Genomic DNA, 19,783 nt, shown 5'->3' with positions numbered 1-19,783 from the left:
GTTCACTTGTCGATAATGTTAAAGCACTCCCATTGCACTCCAACACAATTAAGACACAACCTCTACAACTGTTATCACTTCATTGGTTGGACAAACTAAAAGATAATTAAATAATTAAATTAAATTAAAAATATTATTGTTTAACTTTTTTGACACCCAATGGCTGTATAACCAATGTGAATGCCCTTAGGAACCAATTTGAAGTGTTGGAGATTATTTTTGCTGAGGTATCAAGCAACAAAATTATATATATATATATATATATAGGGAAAAGGGGGAAAAAGTCAAAAAATACCTCATCTGTTTTTTATTTGGACGTTTATTTTTTAGTTGGAAGATTAATACCTATATATTAATTAAAACGTGTAGTTTAATATATATATATATATATATATATATATTGACAAATCGTGTAGTTTAATATCTAAAAAATTAAATGTTGTCATTTCCATACTTACGATTTCTTAGCATAAAAAATATTCCAATTTTACCTTTATTTAATTCTATTAATTTTCATTTATAAATAACATGGCATTATTTGAATAAAAAAAGTCTTATGAATATTTTTCATTTTATCCTTCTTTACTATCTGTAATTGTTATTATTATTGATTAAATGGTAATAAAAATCAAAACACAATTTTGCAAAAAAATCAAAAAAAAAAAATCAAAACACACCGAGACTCAAACTTGGTTCTTTCCAATTCCTGAATCATTGCTGCCTTGCTTTTAAGTTCATTCATCAGATAGTGCATAACAGATTGCTCTCTATCTTCCCAATTGCTCTCTATCTTTTTCAGCAAATGACAACCTTGAAAGTATATTTGTTACTGGTTGTTAGACTAAGTATGTTGATGCAACAGAGACGAGTGTGCAAAGTCTTGTTGTTCAACAAGGAGCTGTTGTGTTATGCAAGATGAAAACTAAACATGGACGAATGAGGCTTGGATTGAAGATGATGTGGTGTGATTCTATTGGAGACGTGAAGTTTCCTTGAGTGGCTATCAAGATACTCTCGAATAAAGAAAATAAGATTGCGAGAATATTTGGAGGTTAGGGTTTTTGTCTCGAGTATATATAGATGGCAGCCGTGACAAAGATAGGTTGAGTGTCTAGGGTTTATCGAGAGAGGCACACATGTGTGTGACGTTACCCCATCAAGAAGATGAAAAGATCTTTTGATGGTTTTGTTGTGAAGCTATACTTGTCGGAGAAGAAAATAGAGTAGTAGTTTATTTCATTGTAATTCTAGAAAAGAGTGGTGGATGCCATATAGTATTTGTAGGTTGCGGTCTTTTCTAGTGGATGATTTCTGAACTAGGTCCTGGGGATGTAGGTTGTTAACCGAACCTCGTTAACAAACTCTCTGTGTCACTTTACTTTATGCACTTGCAATCTCGTTACACACCCTGATCATACAAATTGATAGTTCTAGCACACATATGTTTTTTACAATCCTAGCTTTTTCAGATTAAATTTGGTCGAGAACTTCGCCGTACAGCGTTGTTGGAACTTCACCGAAGAAGAAATTATCGATGAGTTCGATAATCGTAACGAGCGGTAGATTGAAAAGCCCCGCCGGAACAGTTCCGTTGAGAAGATTCTTGACGATTCTCGCCTCTGCATAAATCCATGGGGATAACTCCGGTGAGATGGTTATAAGAGACATCAAGCTTTTTCAGATTCCCATTCCGGCCAAGATTGGCTTAAACTTGTTAGATTCACCTGACCGTTTAACATCCCAATTAAACTAGGATTCCCAGAAAGAGCCATGGCTGATTTTTTTTTTATTTTTTTAATTGTCATTTTATCATTTTATCATTCTTTTATATCTTTAATTGTTATTAGTATTTTTTTTATATCTATAACTAGATTCAGACCCGCACATACGTACGGGATTGATTTCATAAACTAAGCTTGTTATAAAGTTTAAAATATATTATGTACGTGCCAAAAAAAAAAATATGTATATAGTTTTTATTTTGAAAATGTTAGTTTGTTTTATTTTGTAAAATCTAATAAAGTGATATATGACAAATCAATCTATATATAAAAAAATTGTAAAAATAGTCACATATACCATAGTTGAAAGTACTGCTTTTCCATAGGTAACATATAATTAGAGGGTATAACATTTATAACTGAAACTAAGATTGGTTGTTTATATTCATTTTGTGAATGCTAGGTTGAAATAATAGTGGTTTCACAAAGAAATTTGGATTGATGTGATGGTGGATCCAGATCAAATAAGAACTGAATTAGTGATCGATTAGATTAATTATTATCAAATCTGTAAACTATCAAACCAGGAAAAAACACTAAAAATTTAAAATTTTTGATCGAATGACCTAAAGTGTTACCAAAGCGCTTGTGAAACCCATCTCGATAGGTTTGTCCGGTAACGAAATAATCATCGTAAATTAGACATGTACCCATTCCGAAGTTGATGCATACTCAAATTAGTGAGATTTTGAGAACTGAATATAGCTACCAAAAAAGTTTATATTGTAACTCAATACCAATTTTTTTTACATTATAATGTTTTTTTATTTTTTAAAATTATACGTTTTTATCTTTTTTTTTTTGTTAACAATACGTTTTTATCTTATACCTGCTATAATTAGTCATGATATTTGAATATATTACAAACCCTTCCCATCTTCTATTTTATGAGGAATAGTTTGTCAACATTTTTTTTTTGATATTCAAATATAGAAATGACTATAAATGTTTTGATGATACATAAAATTAAAATAAAAAACTACTATTTAATTCTTAAATGTGTAAACATCGTTTTCTTTTGTTTTATTTGATTGAAATAATTTAAATAAACACAAATTCAATGAAAACGTATAATTAAAAAAATAAAAAACATTATAATGTAAAAAAATTGGGTATTGAGTTATAGTGAATTTACAATTTGTAATTAGTTTTATAACCTGTATTATGAAACATTTTCATTATGGGATAATGTCTACACCTTATACTATATGTTGTGTGGATGGGCAGACAAATCTACTATACAATTACATGAAGAAACACCGTCAATTTAATCATAAACAATGACATGAGAGTCAGAGACTTAAGCCCAATCTAAGTAACCTTCTCTCTTCATCCGGAAGATACACCATCATCTTCTCCCTATTCCAGAGTAACATATATAGCCCCCAAATTTTAGAATGAACAAATCTAAAACTAAAAGTCTCTTGAGTTCTTAAATGCCTGAACCATATGTTTTTGTTTTATCCCTTGTGTTTATGGTAATCTGTAAAGTTGAAATGGAAAAACATCATTCTCGGATTTGTAAACACCATTGATATTATATTTTAAACTTACGAATAAAATCACTACATTCAATTGTAAATACAAACCTGAAGTGCTTTTCATAAGGGGTAAAGTAGTTTACATGTTATGGAAATTTTGTCTTAAGACAATATTCTCGGTTTAATTTGTTTGAGTGGCTTCAATCCAAAATAGCTGCTTGTTCAAGCATAAAATATTAGGCCTGGGCATAAAAACTGTACTCGAATACCCAACTTAGAACCCGAACCGAAAAACCGGGTTCGGGTTGGGTACGGGTTTGTCTATAAAATCCTATTGGGTTCTATTTTTTAATACCCATGAGTTGGGGTTAGGGTAGGATAATACCCGGTACCCGTTTGGGTACCCATTAAACCCGAACATATAAACATATTTATAATATTTATCATTAATTTAATGTAATTACTCCAAAATTATGATTATAATTTTGAATATTTCATTTAGTTTTATACCTAAATATCAAAAATAATCAAAATATCTAAAATATTTTGTCACATAAGTCAAAATTTAACTAAATTTATTTGAATTTAATTAATTTTAATTATATTTTTTTGGGTACTCGGTAATTCGGGTACTAATCGGGTTCTAAAATTTGTAACCCAAACCGACCCAAACCCGATAGTATCCAAACCGTACCGAACCCATATATCTAAAAATACCCAATGGGTTCTATTTTTCTAAACCCGTTTACCCGAATCCGAATGGGTAATACCCGAACCCGAACAGGTTACCCGAATGCCCAGCCCTATAAAATATATTAGAAATGTTTTCATGTAAATAAGAAAACACAAACATTTGAAACAAACAAAACCATACTATCGAAACAATGATTTGTTTTTAATTAACACACTTTTTTTGTTAGACAAACAAAGATGACATGAATTGATTTTTTATTGGGTCAAAAAAATACCTTTTTATTGACAAATAAATAATTCAACTGTTGCACCATGAATTAGGATTCACTTGATGATTCTTTCTAGATAAAGATCTGAAAGAAATCATTATATTGAGGTATATGAGAGGAAACAACATAAGATATAATTTAATGGAATCATTCTCCTTCAGTAACAAAGCTAGAAAAGCGTTTCACATTTACTTCGACTTATAAATTATATGAAAAATTGTATGAAAAGCCAAATTTAATCGAAAATAAATATATTTTTAAAAAATTTAGTGAATGCAAAATTGTTAAATGTTTATACACAAAGGTAATGCTTGTAAATATATTGGATATACGATGACTATATAATGTGTGTATAAATTGTCGAAAGAACTCATGTACAAAACCTATATGCATAGCCAAAGTCACTTTTTATGTATGTCATCCACTATGTGAAAACACAAAATTTCTTACTTGAAAGATACAAAAAATAACAAAAAAATGTGAACCCTACAGTAAAATAAAAATAAGACTCACCCCAAATAAAATAACGGAATAATAATATTTGTCTACGCAAAATAGTTAAACTATGTTGGTTTAATTTCAATTTTAATTAGTTTTAGTTTTTATAAAAAAAAAAAAATTGTATTCATCTTTATTATAGACAAAACTTTTACGACATTACTCTTTGCATTATTAATCTTTTTAATAAATACATCTCCACTGGATTCTGATTCAAATCGATTGACTTCTCATTGGAAACCAATGAATCTTCTAAATATATTGTCGTCTTCAATTTTAGATTTTTCAAATGTTTTAATCTTATATCTGATTCTTCATTTTTCTTGCTTTGATATATTTTTATTTTTCTTTTATCAATCGTCATAAATAATTAAATTAAATTAAATTAATTAAACAAGTATTTAAATCAAACCAGCATAATTTAATTATTTTACGTTAACGGATATTACAGTTCTGTCATCTTTCATGGTGGTACAAACAGAAAAGTTAGTTTTAAGGTTTAAAGTGTTAGTGAAATCATTTTAAAGGTTTATAGTGTTAGTGAAATTTTCTAGAGGTTTAAAGTGCTACTCAGTGACACTTTGAATGTTTAAAATGTGATTTTATATAATATATTATTATATAAAGCTTGGTTTTCAAAGTTAGTAACTCACCAGATCGTGACACGTGTTAGTTTTAATGATCAGAGATCAACGTTAAAAATTCACCAGATCGTGACATGTGTCAGTTTTAACGATTAAATATCCAAGTTAATAACTCATCAGATCGTGACACTTATCAATTTTAACGATCATAAATCACATATCAAAGTTAGTAACTTATCATATTGTGACACGTGTCAATTTTAACGATCAGGAATCATAGTTTTCAAGCTTGGTAAAACGATGCATAAGATAATTGTAATCTTATTATATTAAAAAAACTTTGTTAATCCTAAAAAAAAAAGAATTGTAAATACACCCCTCTCTATAATCAAATAGATGATGACATATTTTTCACCAAACAAAATAATTTCGACTAGCTTTACTTTTCTTGGTAAAAATTTCTACTTTGTTTTTTATTAACCTTTTGTTTGACACATCATCGTTCTTGAATAAGTCTCGAAGGTAATTTGTTTGTTATCTAATCGAAGCAACTAGTTTTTTAGTTGTCGTTTCTTTGAATTTTTTCGTTTCTCAATTTCATAATGCATATTATGCAATATTTGACTTTGAAGTGTTAACAAAGTTTCTTATGCACAATAACTAAGGTTTTTGGGATTAACTATTATTATTTCTATTAATTTGCAGGACATGTAGCATAAAAAAAAGATGAATACACAAATGCGAGATAACAACATAGATTATATAACACTAGATCAATTAAACAGAAAACATTCTTGTCATCGAACGATAGTACGTCTTACAAGAAAGTGAGAAGCAAGATTTTTTTTTAAATAAAACAATAGGCTCATTGGAATAAATTTTCTCATAAAATAGAAAAGAGATGAAGGAAAATATACAGAAACTTATTAGTTCTAAAAAATGTAAATACTCACTTCTATATAAACATAGATCGTCTCATATTATTCATCTAACCAAAAAATTTATTCAAAGATATTGCTTTCAACTTTGTTCTATTGGTCAAACTTTTTTAATCGGAAGACAAATTTTCCTTATTTTTTGAAACCAAAATATACTCATACTTTCTATTTTTTCAGTTTGGAATAGGTAAGATTAATATGCTGACCGAAAAAAATGGAAGATTAATATATGAATCTTCTTTTTCTAATACTGTATTTTAAAATTTATTGTAGTAGTTTTAGATTGTTTTATTTAGTTTACATTTTCATCTTTGAATTATTTGAAATTCATATATTACCGTGCTTATAATTTTCTATTATTTCATTAATTATGTCAAATTAATTTTCTTTTGATTTTTCCACCTTGATTGGTTGGTCATAGACCTTTTTGTGCAAACATAATTATTACTATTCGTTCAATCTCAAAAGTAGAAGGTTATCAACCCAATGGTTGGATAAAATAGGCTAATCAAACACAAGGGTACAACAAACATAGATAGATTGGAAAAACATAAATCGTTGTTGATAGATCCATAGGAGCTTGGAGACAGATACTACATCATGGTGTGTTAAAAAAACTTTCATGAAATACAATGGGAAATTTTAACATTAGTTACTATCAAAAAATTTTGTGACGTTGGAAAAGGGTCTTTAATTTCACTGGTTGATAGAGCAAGACACTTTGAGATAGCTAAAAGACGTGAACATGTTCTCTCCATAGAGGAGGAGGGCAAAGCCAAGATTTTCTCTATAGTGGAGGAGGTTGGACGCAAGGATATTTCTCAAGGGAGGAAGGTGGGGGAGGTTGGACGCAAGGTTATCTCTCCAAGGGAGGAAGGCGGAGCGAAGGTTCTCTCCATGGTGGAGGAGGTTGGACGCAAGGTTCTCTCCATAAGGGAGTAGGACAAAACCGAGGTTCTCTCCATGGTTAGTCATACGCTATTGTGATGTAATTTATTTTTTATTCATAATATTTTTTAAGCCAACAATTTTAGTGATTAAAGAAACTATGCAAAAGTAAAAGTAAAGAGACATATAATAATTGTTTTAATTTGTTCATATAGACATTTTCTAAGTGGTGGTAAATAATATATTTGTAACATACAGTATACCTAGGTGTAAAAAATATTTTTTAATAGTAACATACATAAAATATTTGTATATGGATATAAATCAGTGTATTATAGCAAAAAAAATTCATAAATAATTTAAAATAAATTATAATATATATTTTTTATTAAATTTAATTTTTTTTACAAAACTTTAAACCCGCACATCGGGCGGGTACTTATGTAGTATATATAACGCTAATCTAGTATATATATAACGCTAGAGGAAACACAGTTTTAAGTATTCCACAAAAGACCAAAGCTGAACAAAGTTTGGTGAATCAAGGTGCATGATTTACCAAAATTTTGGTTATACGCTTATACGTACATTAATATTCATATATAATACATGCAAAAGTCTTCCCCGAACGTCACCGTACTTCGTCTCACTTCACTGTTGGGTAAAGATCCTTTGACAATCTTAATTCTCCGACCATAACCAAAGGCTTCGAAAGAAACATATCATGAATCGATTCCATAAGCTCTACTCGTGTCTCACCTCCGACTAGTTTCCATTTAAACCCTTGCAAAAGCCTCGCGAGCATCATGGTGGTTATCGCCGTACCTAACGCCGGAGCAGCACATCCTCTCTTTCCAGTACTAAACGAGATAAAGCGGAGATCATTCTCCGTCAAAGTCACTTCCGAACACTCATTCAGATGCCTCTCCGGTTTGAAACTAAGTGGATCAGACCAAACCTTAGGGTTACGACCAAGACCGTAACGGCTAAGTAAAACTTGACTTCCTTTAGGGATATGGTAACCTGCGACGGTTGTGTCGGAGAGTGCCACGTGTGGGAGGTTGAAGGCGGCGACGGGATGAAGACGAAAAGCTTCTCGGATAATAGCTTTGAGGTAGTTAAGTTTTGGGATATCAGATTCTTGGACCAATCTTTCTTTGCCGACGACTCTATCGATCTCTTCCATAGCTTTGTGGAGGATCTCCGGTTTGTTTATCATCTCCGCCATGGCCCATTCTACGGCATTTGATGGGTTGTCCGGCGCCGCCATTACAAGTTCCTACAAAATATATAAATGAGTTTTATTAGTTTAAGGAAGTACTTGACAAATAATAAATCATTCTAATAATCTTATAACCGAAAAAAGAAATGATTCTTATCAGTTTATTATTCTATGAATGGACTCATGCATGGGCAACATGACTTTATGCTATACATAAGTTTTTCTTGATTATATTTTTTTTTATACATGTTTTTTTATTCTTAATATTTGTTGACAAAATTAAACAAAAAAAGAGTTATTTTGTATACAATCTGTTTTTTTTTTAAAAGATGCTATTTAATTTTTGAATGGCCATATCTGGAATCACTTAAATTTTGACGTTATTTTAAAGAATAGAAATTTCCACATTCAACTCAAAGAAATGTCAAACTATATTTTGCGCCGGTACTATATAATATGTAACATTTCTACATATCTAAACTTTAAAGTAATTGAAATTTTTATATACGAAACATGTCAAAATATACCTTAATGGTTGGTTTGATTTCATCAGCGGTAAGCAACGGCTGGCCATTTTCGTCCTTGATAGAGATGAAAATGTCTAGAAAATCTTGGATCTGAGTTCTTTTACCTTCTCTCCACATCTTAATCCTCTCGTCAATAACAGGATCGTGATATTTATCCATAATTGCACTAGCTTCTCTCATGATCTTTTCATGTCCGTTTAGATCCAATCCCGTAAGCATCGGTAGATAATCCGATACACAAAACGCAAACGTAAACCCTAACCCCTCGAACATAGCATCCATATGCTCGATATCTTCTACGGTCGGTCCACCGTTGGTTTCAGTCTTTTCCGAGAACGTCCTCGTCCCGAACATAAGCCTCTTGATCGCATTTCCACAGTAATGCCTCGTAACAAACCGGAGATCGACCGGTTCGGAACTTTTAACCATGTTGTAAAGCCAAGCGGTCAAGTGATCTGTTTCCTCGGCTCTATTGTCGTGTAGCCATCGGTGTCTTGCCGGACAAACAATCTCCGTCATGATCACTTTCCTCATCTTCTTGAATTGTTCGCCGAACGGTGTGATCACGCATGTTTTGTAGCCGTTGGAGAGGATCTTTTGAGCATAAGTGAGTGGTCTTGACGCGAAGAGTGCGTCTTGTTGCTTGAAAATCTCACGTGCTATCTTAGGACACGTAACGGAGATCACGTGAGTGTTTCCTAGACGTACACAAAGTATCTCCGTGTTAAGCTCTTTCATGAGGCTATGAATCCACCGGAAAACTGGACGGTTTTTGAGCATAGCCGGAATCATTCCAACGATTGGAAAACCGGTGAGTCCTGGTGGGAGAGGATGCAACTTCTTGTTTCGTGAAGATGACTTTATTTTCTTGAATATCATCATCAAGAGAGAAATGGCCACAAAAGCTTGGAGTGTCGTGAGGAGATACATGTTAAACGACGACCCGGGACTTGACTTGCTCGTGAGACCAGAAGAGTTTGAAGCTGAAGTATCCATTTAATATTTGTTTTGTATGGAAGAAAGAGAAGAAAAAACTATGTGTTTTGTAATTAGGCTAATTGTTTCTGCATATATGGATCCTTGATAACACCTTGTTATTTATAATGTCACATAAACACAGGTTAAATGACGATGATACCCCATTTGTTGCGGGGAGGAAGCAGTGTGGAAGGTATAGGTAGAGTTGGACCGACTTGGTCTCTACTGATGAGTGTCAACATATTGAATATTTTTTTTTTGGGCGAACATTAACAAAAATGTAATTAGAAGATAATACTATTATAATTTATTTATACATATAAAATGAATTTGTTGGTGACCTGCCAAAATTCCTCGTGTTATATATGCACTCTAATCTAACAAAACACTAGTGTGTTGATTTTTCTACATTATGCCGTTGTTTCTCTCTACATGCATTTTCTTTGATATAAAAATAAGTTTCAGAACTTTGAGATTCAAAACTTGATGTTGATGACGAGGCCATATAGCTGATAATTTCCTTGTGTCTGTACGTATTGTGTCACAACGTCACCAGCCAAATTCTAATTCATATAGTATTCACAATGGATGATTTTTCTTTAAAAATAGTTATAGCTATTAGTTACGAGGGATTGAAAAAATCGTATGTACTGTATATCATCATTTTAAGCACAAACTCGTCTGTCGAGAATTTTTCATGTGGATATCTTAATATATATATAAAAAAGGAAGAAAGTGAGGATGAATTTTCAAATGAAATACCTAAAAAAAATCCAAAAGGATTTGTCTTTCATCGCTTGGTTTAATTTTATACTTTGAATTAAAATTTTATTATACATTTCAATTGTGTTGAAGTGTGAGTAATTTTTTTGTTTAAGAAATTCAATAGGAATCTAATAGATGAAATGCTCTAACTAACAAAATCAGATTAATATTTTTAACTAATTAATGGACTAATTAACTTAATAATAATTTTGGTAGGTTGTGTGATATATCCCCATAAATTATTTGTCTGTAGCATATAATATTCAATTAATATCAACATCCATAGATGTTTTGCTTTTTGGAGAACAACAGTAATAAATGTCTCTTCAGATTTTGGCAATCAGCCAATTATAGACAATAGTTTCCAATGTGTCGATTAGTTTTTCCGTGGTGTGAACTATTAAAATGAACAATTATTATATGAAAATATCTTATCAATGTAATTCGTATCGTTATATAATATGACATTAGAGCTGTAAGATACTTTAAAATATATGTCGGATGAGTAATATTTATTTCTAAGGTCTGTTTAATTTGGTATATCAATTTAAAACAGATGTTACGTAAATGCTATACAAAATCATTAAAATAGAAAAATAGTTACATTGATGTATACAAAACTATAGAATAATGAAAGAAACGAAGTTATATGATGCTTCTTGTCGAGAAGTCTTTACACCATCTCCACTGGAAAATTCTCTCATCGTTTCTTTTGTACTTAGGACCCAAAAACATTAAAAAAAAAAAAAAAAAAAAATTGTTTTTTTCTTCTACCATCTTCTTGAGTTTAAATCTAAGTATCCGGAAAAATGTGAAATCGTATACACCAAAACCTCTATAAATTAATAATCTATAAATTAATAAATACTATAAATTAATCAATTTTGCTAGTCTCAAATCGGGACAGTGTAAAAAATAACAAAATTCGATAAGATAATAAGATAATTGTTTTTTTGAAATCCCCATGTAAAATATGGTCCCAATAATATCATAAATTAATAATCATGTAAATATACATATATATATATGTTGATATAGTAAAGTATGTTTCTGTTAAACCTCATATCTATAAAACAACTATTATGTTGTATTTTCAAACTATAATGATATAAAATATTCTATAACATTTCATAAAACAGCTAAAACTTTTTAAAGTTTTCAATTTCTAAATATGCATCATTTACATTTTGATAGTTTGATAAACTATTAAAATAAGATATTTGATATTCTTATTCATAAATTTGAATATTTATTTCATGTGTATAAGTGAATTTGTCTATAATATTTTTAATTCATTGTCAATAATATGTTTTTATTATTTCAAATTCAATTCCAATACCATAAAATTTACAACATCCAAAATTCTAATCTTATTTTGCAAAAATTGTCTCAATTCATAATTTTTAAAAAATGAAACAATTAAAAATATACCTATAAATTAATAATTATTAATTTATATTATAAGATAATAATTATTAATTTATAGATAAATTAATATCAATATAAATTAATAAAATGTCTTGGTCCCAACATTATTAATTTATAGAGGTTTTCTGTATATATAAAAAAGAAAATTGGTTAGCAATGGAAAATATTGGTATAGTTCACCTGCCAAAATGCCTCGTGGAATTGATGGTTGGTCGATGGGGAAGGAAGTTACTTAACCATGTCAATGTCAAATATAGTGGTCGGCCCTACAAATTTATACTGGTAACGACGACCAGTGACTTTACGCGACGGCTAGACGGTAAAAGGTCGGACATGATCAACTCAGTACATATATCAGTACCAAGCGTGAGCTTCACGTACTTGCATGGATTTCAAACTCAAAATTATTATTATTGTTATTTTTTTTTTGATATATAACGAATATATTAACATGCATTTTTCTATTTTTTTGATATTTTTTATGTAAAAATATATTATATTATTCAAAATGATGACTTTTATAATCATTTATTTTGATTAAAAAAATATATTTTATAGCTAGGATTAGTTTCATGTTCTATAAACTGAACTAATTGCAGGTAACAAATACAAAAATAAAAGGAAGAAAGTAGGACGATGATGGTTGGAGAGAGCGACTCTAGGGTTCCGAAACCGAGTGAGCAGGATGCAACCATGTTGGATGTGGGTGATAGGGGACAACCCCCGGGGGATCCTCCGGATGGTCCGAGGTTCTGGGTGGATAAGATGGTGGGGAATGGCTCTGGTGGGCTGCCGAATCCGGAATCACTTCTTGATGACGGTTTTGTGAAGGAGCGGATGTGTTTAGCGTTCCCGAATGGGGAGGATGGGGAGCCGGTGGTGACGATAGGGCAGGAAGTATTGGATGTCATGCATGGGATGTGGAAGCAGTGCATGATTGTCAAGGTGCTCGGACGGTCTGTCTTGGTTTTGCTGTTGAGTAGGCGGTTGCGTGAACTCTGGAAGCGAGTTGGTGCGATGAATGTCATGGATCTTCCCCGGCAGTTCTTTGTGATACGATTTGAGTTGGAGGCGGAGTACTTGGCAGCGCTAACGGGTGATCCATGGAAGGTATTTGGTAGTTGTTTGCTGACAAGAGCTTGGTCCCCGGACTTTGATCCTCTACAACACGAGATCCATACAACACCAGTGTGGATCCGGTTGGCTAATCTCCCGTTTAGTTTCTATCATCGTTCTATCTTGATGAGCATAGCAGAAGGGTTAGGAAACCTGCTGAAGGTTGATCTGACGACCCTACAGTTTGATAGGGCTAGGTTCGCGCGGGTTTGTGTGGAGGTGAACCTAAAGCGACCACTTAAAGGAACGGTAATGGTTAATGGTGAGCGCTATTACGTTTCCTATGAGGGGTTATCCACCATTTGTTCGAAATGTGGAATATATGGCCATTTGGTTCATACATGCCCTCAGCTGGCCCATGAGAGGGCACTGGTTGCGGTGCCGGTTCGTGAAATGGTTGCGGTGTCTTCCGTGAGTCCTTTGGAGGATGGGTTCACGGTGGTTCGCCGGGGGCTAGGAAGTCGGCGCCGACGGTGGATGCAGCTAAGGTGGCTCCGGGAAGTTCGAGTAGAGTCGCGGAGAGGAATCTTCGGGAGATCCCTGTGAATATTCGGGACATCCCGGTGAATAAGGTGGTTGAGAATATTACCATATCTAACAGATTTGGGGTAATATCTGGGAAGGAAAGGGAAGTTGCTAATTCTATGGAAGAGGGTAAGGAAAATGAGTGTGTCTCGGATCCACTTAGAAAGGGAAAGAGTGTGGCACAAGGTAAGGAGAATGGGGTGGAGCAAGGTAAGAATACTTTGTTTGGAGGGAAATTAAATGACACAAACCATGGGCCTAAGGATATGTTTAAAGAAAGTCGGGTTGGATCCACTAAGGTTGGGGAGAAGAGTAGGCCAAAGATTATTGGGCCTAAAGCACGGGCTAAGCCCAATAAACCCGCGAGAGGATTAATTTTTGGTCCAACCCGTGGGGATGTAGAGTTATCCGAGTTGGGGAAACGTTTACGTATGGAGAAATTTCCGGCCGACCGTTCAAATGCGTCCTTTGTGAGTAGTCGAGAGGATTCCGGTGTGTCGGTGATCCAGGGATCGTCGGGTATTGATGGAGCTGTGGTGCTGCACTCGGGTGTGGTGGGCATGTCAGGGGATGGGGAGAGTGGTACAACTCAGGGCTCGTAGGCGGAGGAGACGGCGGTGGTGGTCGGATGACAGGGAGCCCCGGTGATTCGGCTGAGTTTAAGGTATAATTGAAAGATGATGAATTGCTTATTCTGGAATTGCCGGGGGGGGCGAATAAACCTAATTTTCGGAGATTGATTCGCTATATATTGAAACGTTGGAAGACTGATGTTATTGCTGTGTTTGAGACACACGCAGGAGGGGATAGGGCTCAACGCATATGTCAAAGCCTCGGTTTCGAGAATGCATTTAGAGTGGATGCAGATGGACAGAGTGGAGGTCTGTGGTTATTGTGGAGATCGGGTATCGGTGTTGTGACGATAGTGAACTCGTCTAGTCAGTTTATACACGCGAAGTTAGTTGATGGGATGGAAGTGGTTCATCTGATTGCTGTTTATGCAGCTCCATCGGTAAGTCGTAGGAGTGGGTTATGGGCTCAGCTGAAGGAGGAGATTCAGGGAATCACAGTGCCGTTGGTTGTTGGTGATGACTTTAACACCATTGCTCGTCTTGATGAACGAACGGGAGGGAATGGGCAGCTTTCTTCTGACTCTCTTGCATTTGGTGAATGGATGAGTGAGTTGGCTTTGATCGATATGGGGTTCACGGGAAACCAGTTTACTTGGAAAAGGGGACGTGTGGTGAACACCTTCATTGCCAAGAGATTGGATCGGGTGCTTTTTTGTGCGCATAATAGATTGAAATGGCAAGAGGCTTCTGTTACTCATCTCCCCTTTCTATCTTCTGATCATGCACCTCCTTTTGTGCAGTTGTGTCCTGAAGTGAAGAGGGACCCACGGAGGAGGCCATTTTGGTTTGAAGCTGCTTGGTTGTCTCACCCAGGCTTCAAGGAGTTGCTTACACGGTCTTGGGATGTTAGTTTATCCACGCCGCAGGCTTTACTAGGGTTGCGGGATTCTTTAAAGAAATGGAATAAAGAAGTCTTTGGGGATGTGCAACAGAGGAAAGGGAGAATTCTGAATGACCTTCAAGTAGTTCAGAACTCGCTAGATGTACAGCAATCTGATGCTTTATTGTATGAGGAAGAGTGGTTGATTAAGGAGTTTGATGAGGTGCTTGAACAGGAAGAGCTAATATGGTTCCAGAAGTCGCGAGAGAAGTGGATTGTCTGTGGTGATAGGAATACTAAATATTTTCACACTTCCACCATTATTCGACGGAGGATGAATCACATTGTGTCGCTAAAGGATGATGCAGGACAATGGATCTCGGACATGCGTATCTTGGAGGAGATGGCAGTGGAGCCTGTTGTTGAGACTCTTCCTTCGAATGGTTTCACCTTACTTTCTCAGGAGGAATTGCGTATACTAAACAAGCCGTTCTTAAGTAGTGATGTGGAGAAGGCTATACGTTGTATGGGGCGATTTAAAGCGCCGGGTCCGGATGGATTCCAGCCTATATTCTATCAGGATTGTTGGGAGACTGTTGGAGGGTCCGTCACTGAGTTTGTGTTGAGATTTTTCGAGAATGGTGTGCTCCCTAATGGTCTTAATGATGCATTGGTGATTTTGATTGCCAAAGTGGGGAAGCATGAGAGGATATCGCAATTCCGGCCAATCAGTTTGTGTAATGTGTTGTTTAAAACAATTACTAAAACAATGGTCATGAGATTGAAGTCAGTTATGCCGCAACTAATCAGTCATGCCCAATCTAGTTTTATCCCTGGTAGGTTGAGTGTGGATAACATTGTGGTGGTACAGGAAGTGGTACACTCAATGAGGAGAAAGAAGGGCAGGAAATGGTGGATGTTGTTGAAACTGGATTTGGAGAAAGCCTATGACCGCATAAGGTGGAACTTTCTGGAGGACACTCTTAAAGCTGCTAATCTACCAGGTTCATGGGTCAGGTGGATTATGGAAAGTGTTACTGAACCCTCAATGACTCTATTGTGGAATGGTGAGCAGACTGAAGCCTTTAAGCCGGCCCGTGGTATGCGTCAGGGGGACCCCTTATCCTTGTATCTCTTTGTACTTTGTATGGAGAGGTTATGTCAGTTGGTAGACAGGGCAGTCGGTGGAAAGGTGTGGAAACCAATCAAGCTGTCCCGTGGAGTTCCTCACCTCTCGCATATATGCTTTGCAGATGATCTTATCCTCTTTGCGGAGGCGTCAGTAGCTCATGTTCGAGTTATAAGGAGAGTATTGGAATGGTTCTGTACAGCTTCAGGTCAGAAAGTTAGTCTTGAAAAGTCTAAGATCTACTTTTCTGATAATGTCCATCGGGATTTGGAGAAGCTGATCACGGAGGAGAGTGGAATAAAGTCCACTCGGGACTTAGGCAAATATTTGGGTATGCCTGTACTACAGAAACGAATTAATAAAGCAACGTTTGGGGAGATATTGGAAAGAGTTACGGCACGGCTAGCGGGATGGAAGGGACGTACCTTGAGTCTAGCGGGTCGTCTGACGCTGACCAAGGCGGTTCTTTCTTCAATCCCTGTTCATTCCATGAGCACCATTGCTCTGCCAAAAGCGATACTTGATGGGTTGGACAAAATTTCGCGATCGTTTTTATGGGGAAGTAGTACAGAAGAAAGGAAGCTGCATCTGATAGCCTGGGACAAGGTTTGTCGTCCTAAACAGGAGGGAGGCTTGGGGATCCGTTCATCGAGGGCAATGAATGCAGAGCTGTTGGCAAAAATTGGTTGGAGGTTGCTTAGTGGTACTTCTGGTCTTTGAGCTGAGGTGTTACGAAGCAAGTATAAGGTGTCTGTGGCATCAGATCCTGCTTGGTTGGTCCCCAAAGGTACTTGGTCCTCTACATGGAGGAGTGTAATACAAGGGATCATAGAGGTGTTAATTCCCGGGTTGTCATGGGTGATTGGAGATGGTAAACAAGTTCGTTTCTGGCCGTATAAGTGGCTTCTGAATACGCCACTACTCGAAGAGGTTTGTGTCCCTTTACCTGCGAGATTCGAAAGGCTGAGAGTTTGTGACTTGTGGATGAATGGGAGGGGTTGGTTGCTAGAGGCGATCACACCGTATGTCATGCCTGATATCGGGTTGCGCCTTGCATCAGTGGTCTTGGATACGGTAACAGGGGCTCAAGACAGGCTATCCTGGAGTGCCACTGCAAATGGCGAGTTTACTGTCAAATCTGCTTATGAGATCCTCACACGCTGCACGCTACCAAGAACAAACTCGGGGAAACTGTTTGATCAGGTTTGGAAGGTTGTTGCTCCAGAGCGAGTGAGAGTTTTTCTCTGGATGGTTATCCATCAGATCATTATGACTAATATGGAGCGAAAGAGAAGACACTTAGCGGATGAGGGGGTCTGTCAAGTGTGTAAAGGCGGTGAAGAGATAATTATTCATGTTCTTCGTGACTGCCCAGCTATATCTGGGTTGTGGAACCGAATTGTTCCCAGACGAAAGCTAAATTCTTTCTTCGCAGGCTCCATTCTGGAATGGGTTTATGCAAACCTGGGTGAGAGGTATATGGTTGGGGAGTGTGCCTGGCCAACCTTGTTTGTTATGGTTATATGGTGGAGCTGGAAGTGGCGCTGCAGGAATGTTTTTAGTGGGAGTGGTACGTGTAGAGACCGAGTGAAGTTTGTGAAAGAGGTGGCTCGAGAAGTCACCAAAGCGAATGATAGGTTGGGAGCTACCTGCAGAAATGTCGTAAGGGTGGAGCGGGTAATTACTTGGATATTACCGTGGGTTGGGTGGGTTAAGGTAAACACTGACGGTAGGACATGAATGGGGCAGAAGTCCCTCGTAATGTTCGTTTGTAATCTTTTATTTTCATTTAATAAATAGTAGGGAACATTTGTCTCCTATGACTTACCAAAAAAAAAAAAACTGAACTAATTGCAGGTCAATCGGGTTGATTAGGTATTTCGGACCAAAGCAGATCAATTATGGTTTGAATTAGAATTAAGATAATATATACTTTGTGGTTGATACCATAACTGATTTCATGTGTTTTCGATAAATGAATTAGTTTATATCTATCATATATTACTATACGTATATATATATTATATGTGTGCCTCTAATTTTCGATGTTAGATCTTATTTTAAACTTAGTATTAGATTAGGATCCGTGCTAGAGCACAGATTAATTTTTTTTAATTTATATTGTAATTTTTATATAAAATATAATTTATGTGATTGTTTTTAAAAGTTGTTGTGAAAAAAACATTATGAATTAAAATCATATGCTAAATATGATGACTTGAAATGTTTTTGAGATTTCTTATGAGTGTTCCGCAAATTAGCCTAATTTTTTTTGAAATTTATCAAATCAATCATAATAAACATTATTTATGTTATTTTGATTTATAGTTGCTAGTATAATTGAACGGAAGAGTAATTAACTTTTGAGATTTTGTTGCCTATATATGGTTAATTAAATATTCTGTGGAGATTTTTTTTTTTTGGAATATCCTTTTTAATAGGATTTGAAATCGATATTTAACTAATGATTACAACTCATATAACCTATAACCAATAACCTATGAAATAATCAAATAATTAATCTTATAACTCATATTATATAGTTTACAGAAAAAAAAAGTTGTGTACTTCTGTTTTATTATATAATGTGATACATCATTGCGCAAACCGTAGCCATTAGATTTGTACCCAAAAAAAATAATCTGTATCAATTAGAGAAACCTAACAACATGCGTGCATGCATGCTTGTCTATGCATTGATAGATGAATACCCAAAATCGAGTATCCTGGTCCATACAGCATACATGATACATATATGTATATATATATATATGTGCATAATTTACATACCTAAATATTTGGTGGTGCATGTTTAACTAGGAAAATCAAAACGAAGATTGCATTGCAATTGGGAATGTTATGAAAATTGGCTTAGACGGCCGAGTTAATCTAGTTTGTAGTTTTGACAATGAATCACTTGAAATATAAAACAGATTTAATCAGTCTACAACTGACTAAAAAAAAAATGATCTGATGTGTAGGCCGATTCAAGTTCAACTTATGGAAATTCTTATTAAATAATATGGTTGATTATCCGAGGTCTTTTTTACCTACCTAGTAACCAACCTAGCAAAGTTCAAAGATACGGCACGTGATTGCTTTACTTACTGAGTTACACAGTAGAAAGATTATGTTAATTATTTGTTTTCCTGAAAACAATTACTACAAAAGAAAGATTAGAGAAATACTATAGTCTGCCACATGCTCACTTTGCTGGCAATGTCGACTAAAGGCGAATAAATTTGAGAATTTTGTTATATAGTTTATAAATAATAATAACTAAGGATTCAGAACAGACCATGCATGTGGTTGTGTAATCATCTAAATTTGTATATAGTACTTAAAACACTAATCGAAGTATTAAAAACAGTTGTAGAAACAAGTGAAGCATAGAGTGATCACGTTCAAATATAACCGTTTGCAAAAACGCGTTGGATGAAATATTTTCCACAGTTCTTCTTAAAAAAAGAAAGAAATCGTATTTTTTTTTCTCCCAAATTAGATCTCTT

At 34.8% G+C, this 19,783-nt stretch overlaps 2 protein-coding genes across 2 annotated transcripts; one reads left to right on the top strand and one right to left on the bottom strand.

Annotated features, from left to right (window-relative positions):
- LOC104702772 (tryptophan N-monooxygenase 2-like) lies at positions 7,614–9,928 on the bottom strand. Its single transcript, XM_010418692.1, has 2 exons — positions 8,882–9,928; positions 7,614–8,411 (listed from the first exon to the last, which is right to left on the bottom strand). Exons 1-2 carry the CDS (start codon positions 9,875–9,877, stop codon positions 7,779–7,781), a joined length of 1,629 nt encoding a protein of 542 aa, XP_010416994.1. The 5' UTR covers positions 9,878–9,928; the 3' UTR covers positions 7,614–7,778.
- On the top strand, positions 12,689–18,014 carry LOC109125497. The gene is made up of 4 exons (XM_019227155.1): positions 12,689–13,710; positions 13,770–14,275; positions 14,494–16,977; positions 17,062–18,014. The coding sequence occupies exons 1-4, from the start codon at positions 12,689–12,691 to the stop codon at positions 18,012–18,014; spliced, it is 4,965 nt and encodes a 1,654-aa protein (XP_019082700.1).

The sequence above is a fragment of the Camelina sativa genome, chromosome 7 (assembly GCF_000633955.1).
Source record: "Camelina sativa cultivar DH55 chromosome 7, Cs, whole genome shotgun sequence".
NCBI lineage: Eukaryota > Viridiplantae > Streptophyta > Magnoliopsida > Brassicales > Brassicaceae > Camelina > Camelina sativa.
This window is presented reverse-complemented; position numbering and strand designations above follow the sequence as displayed.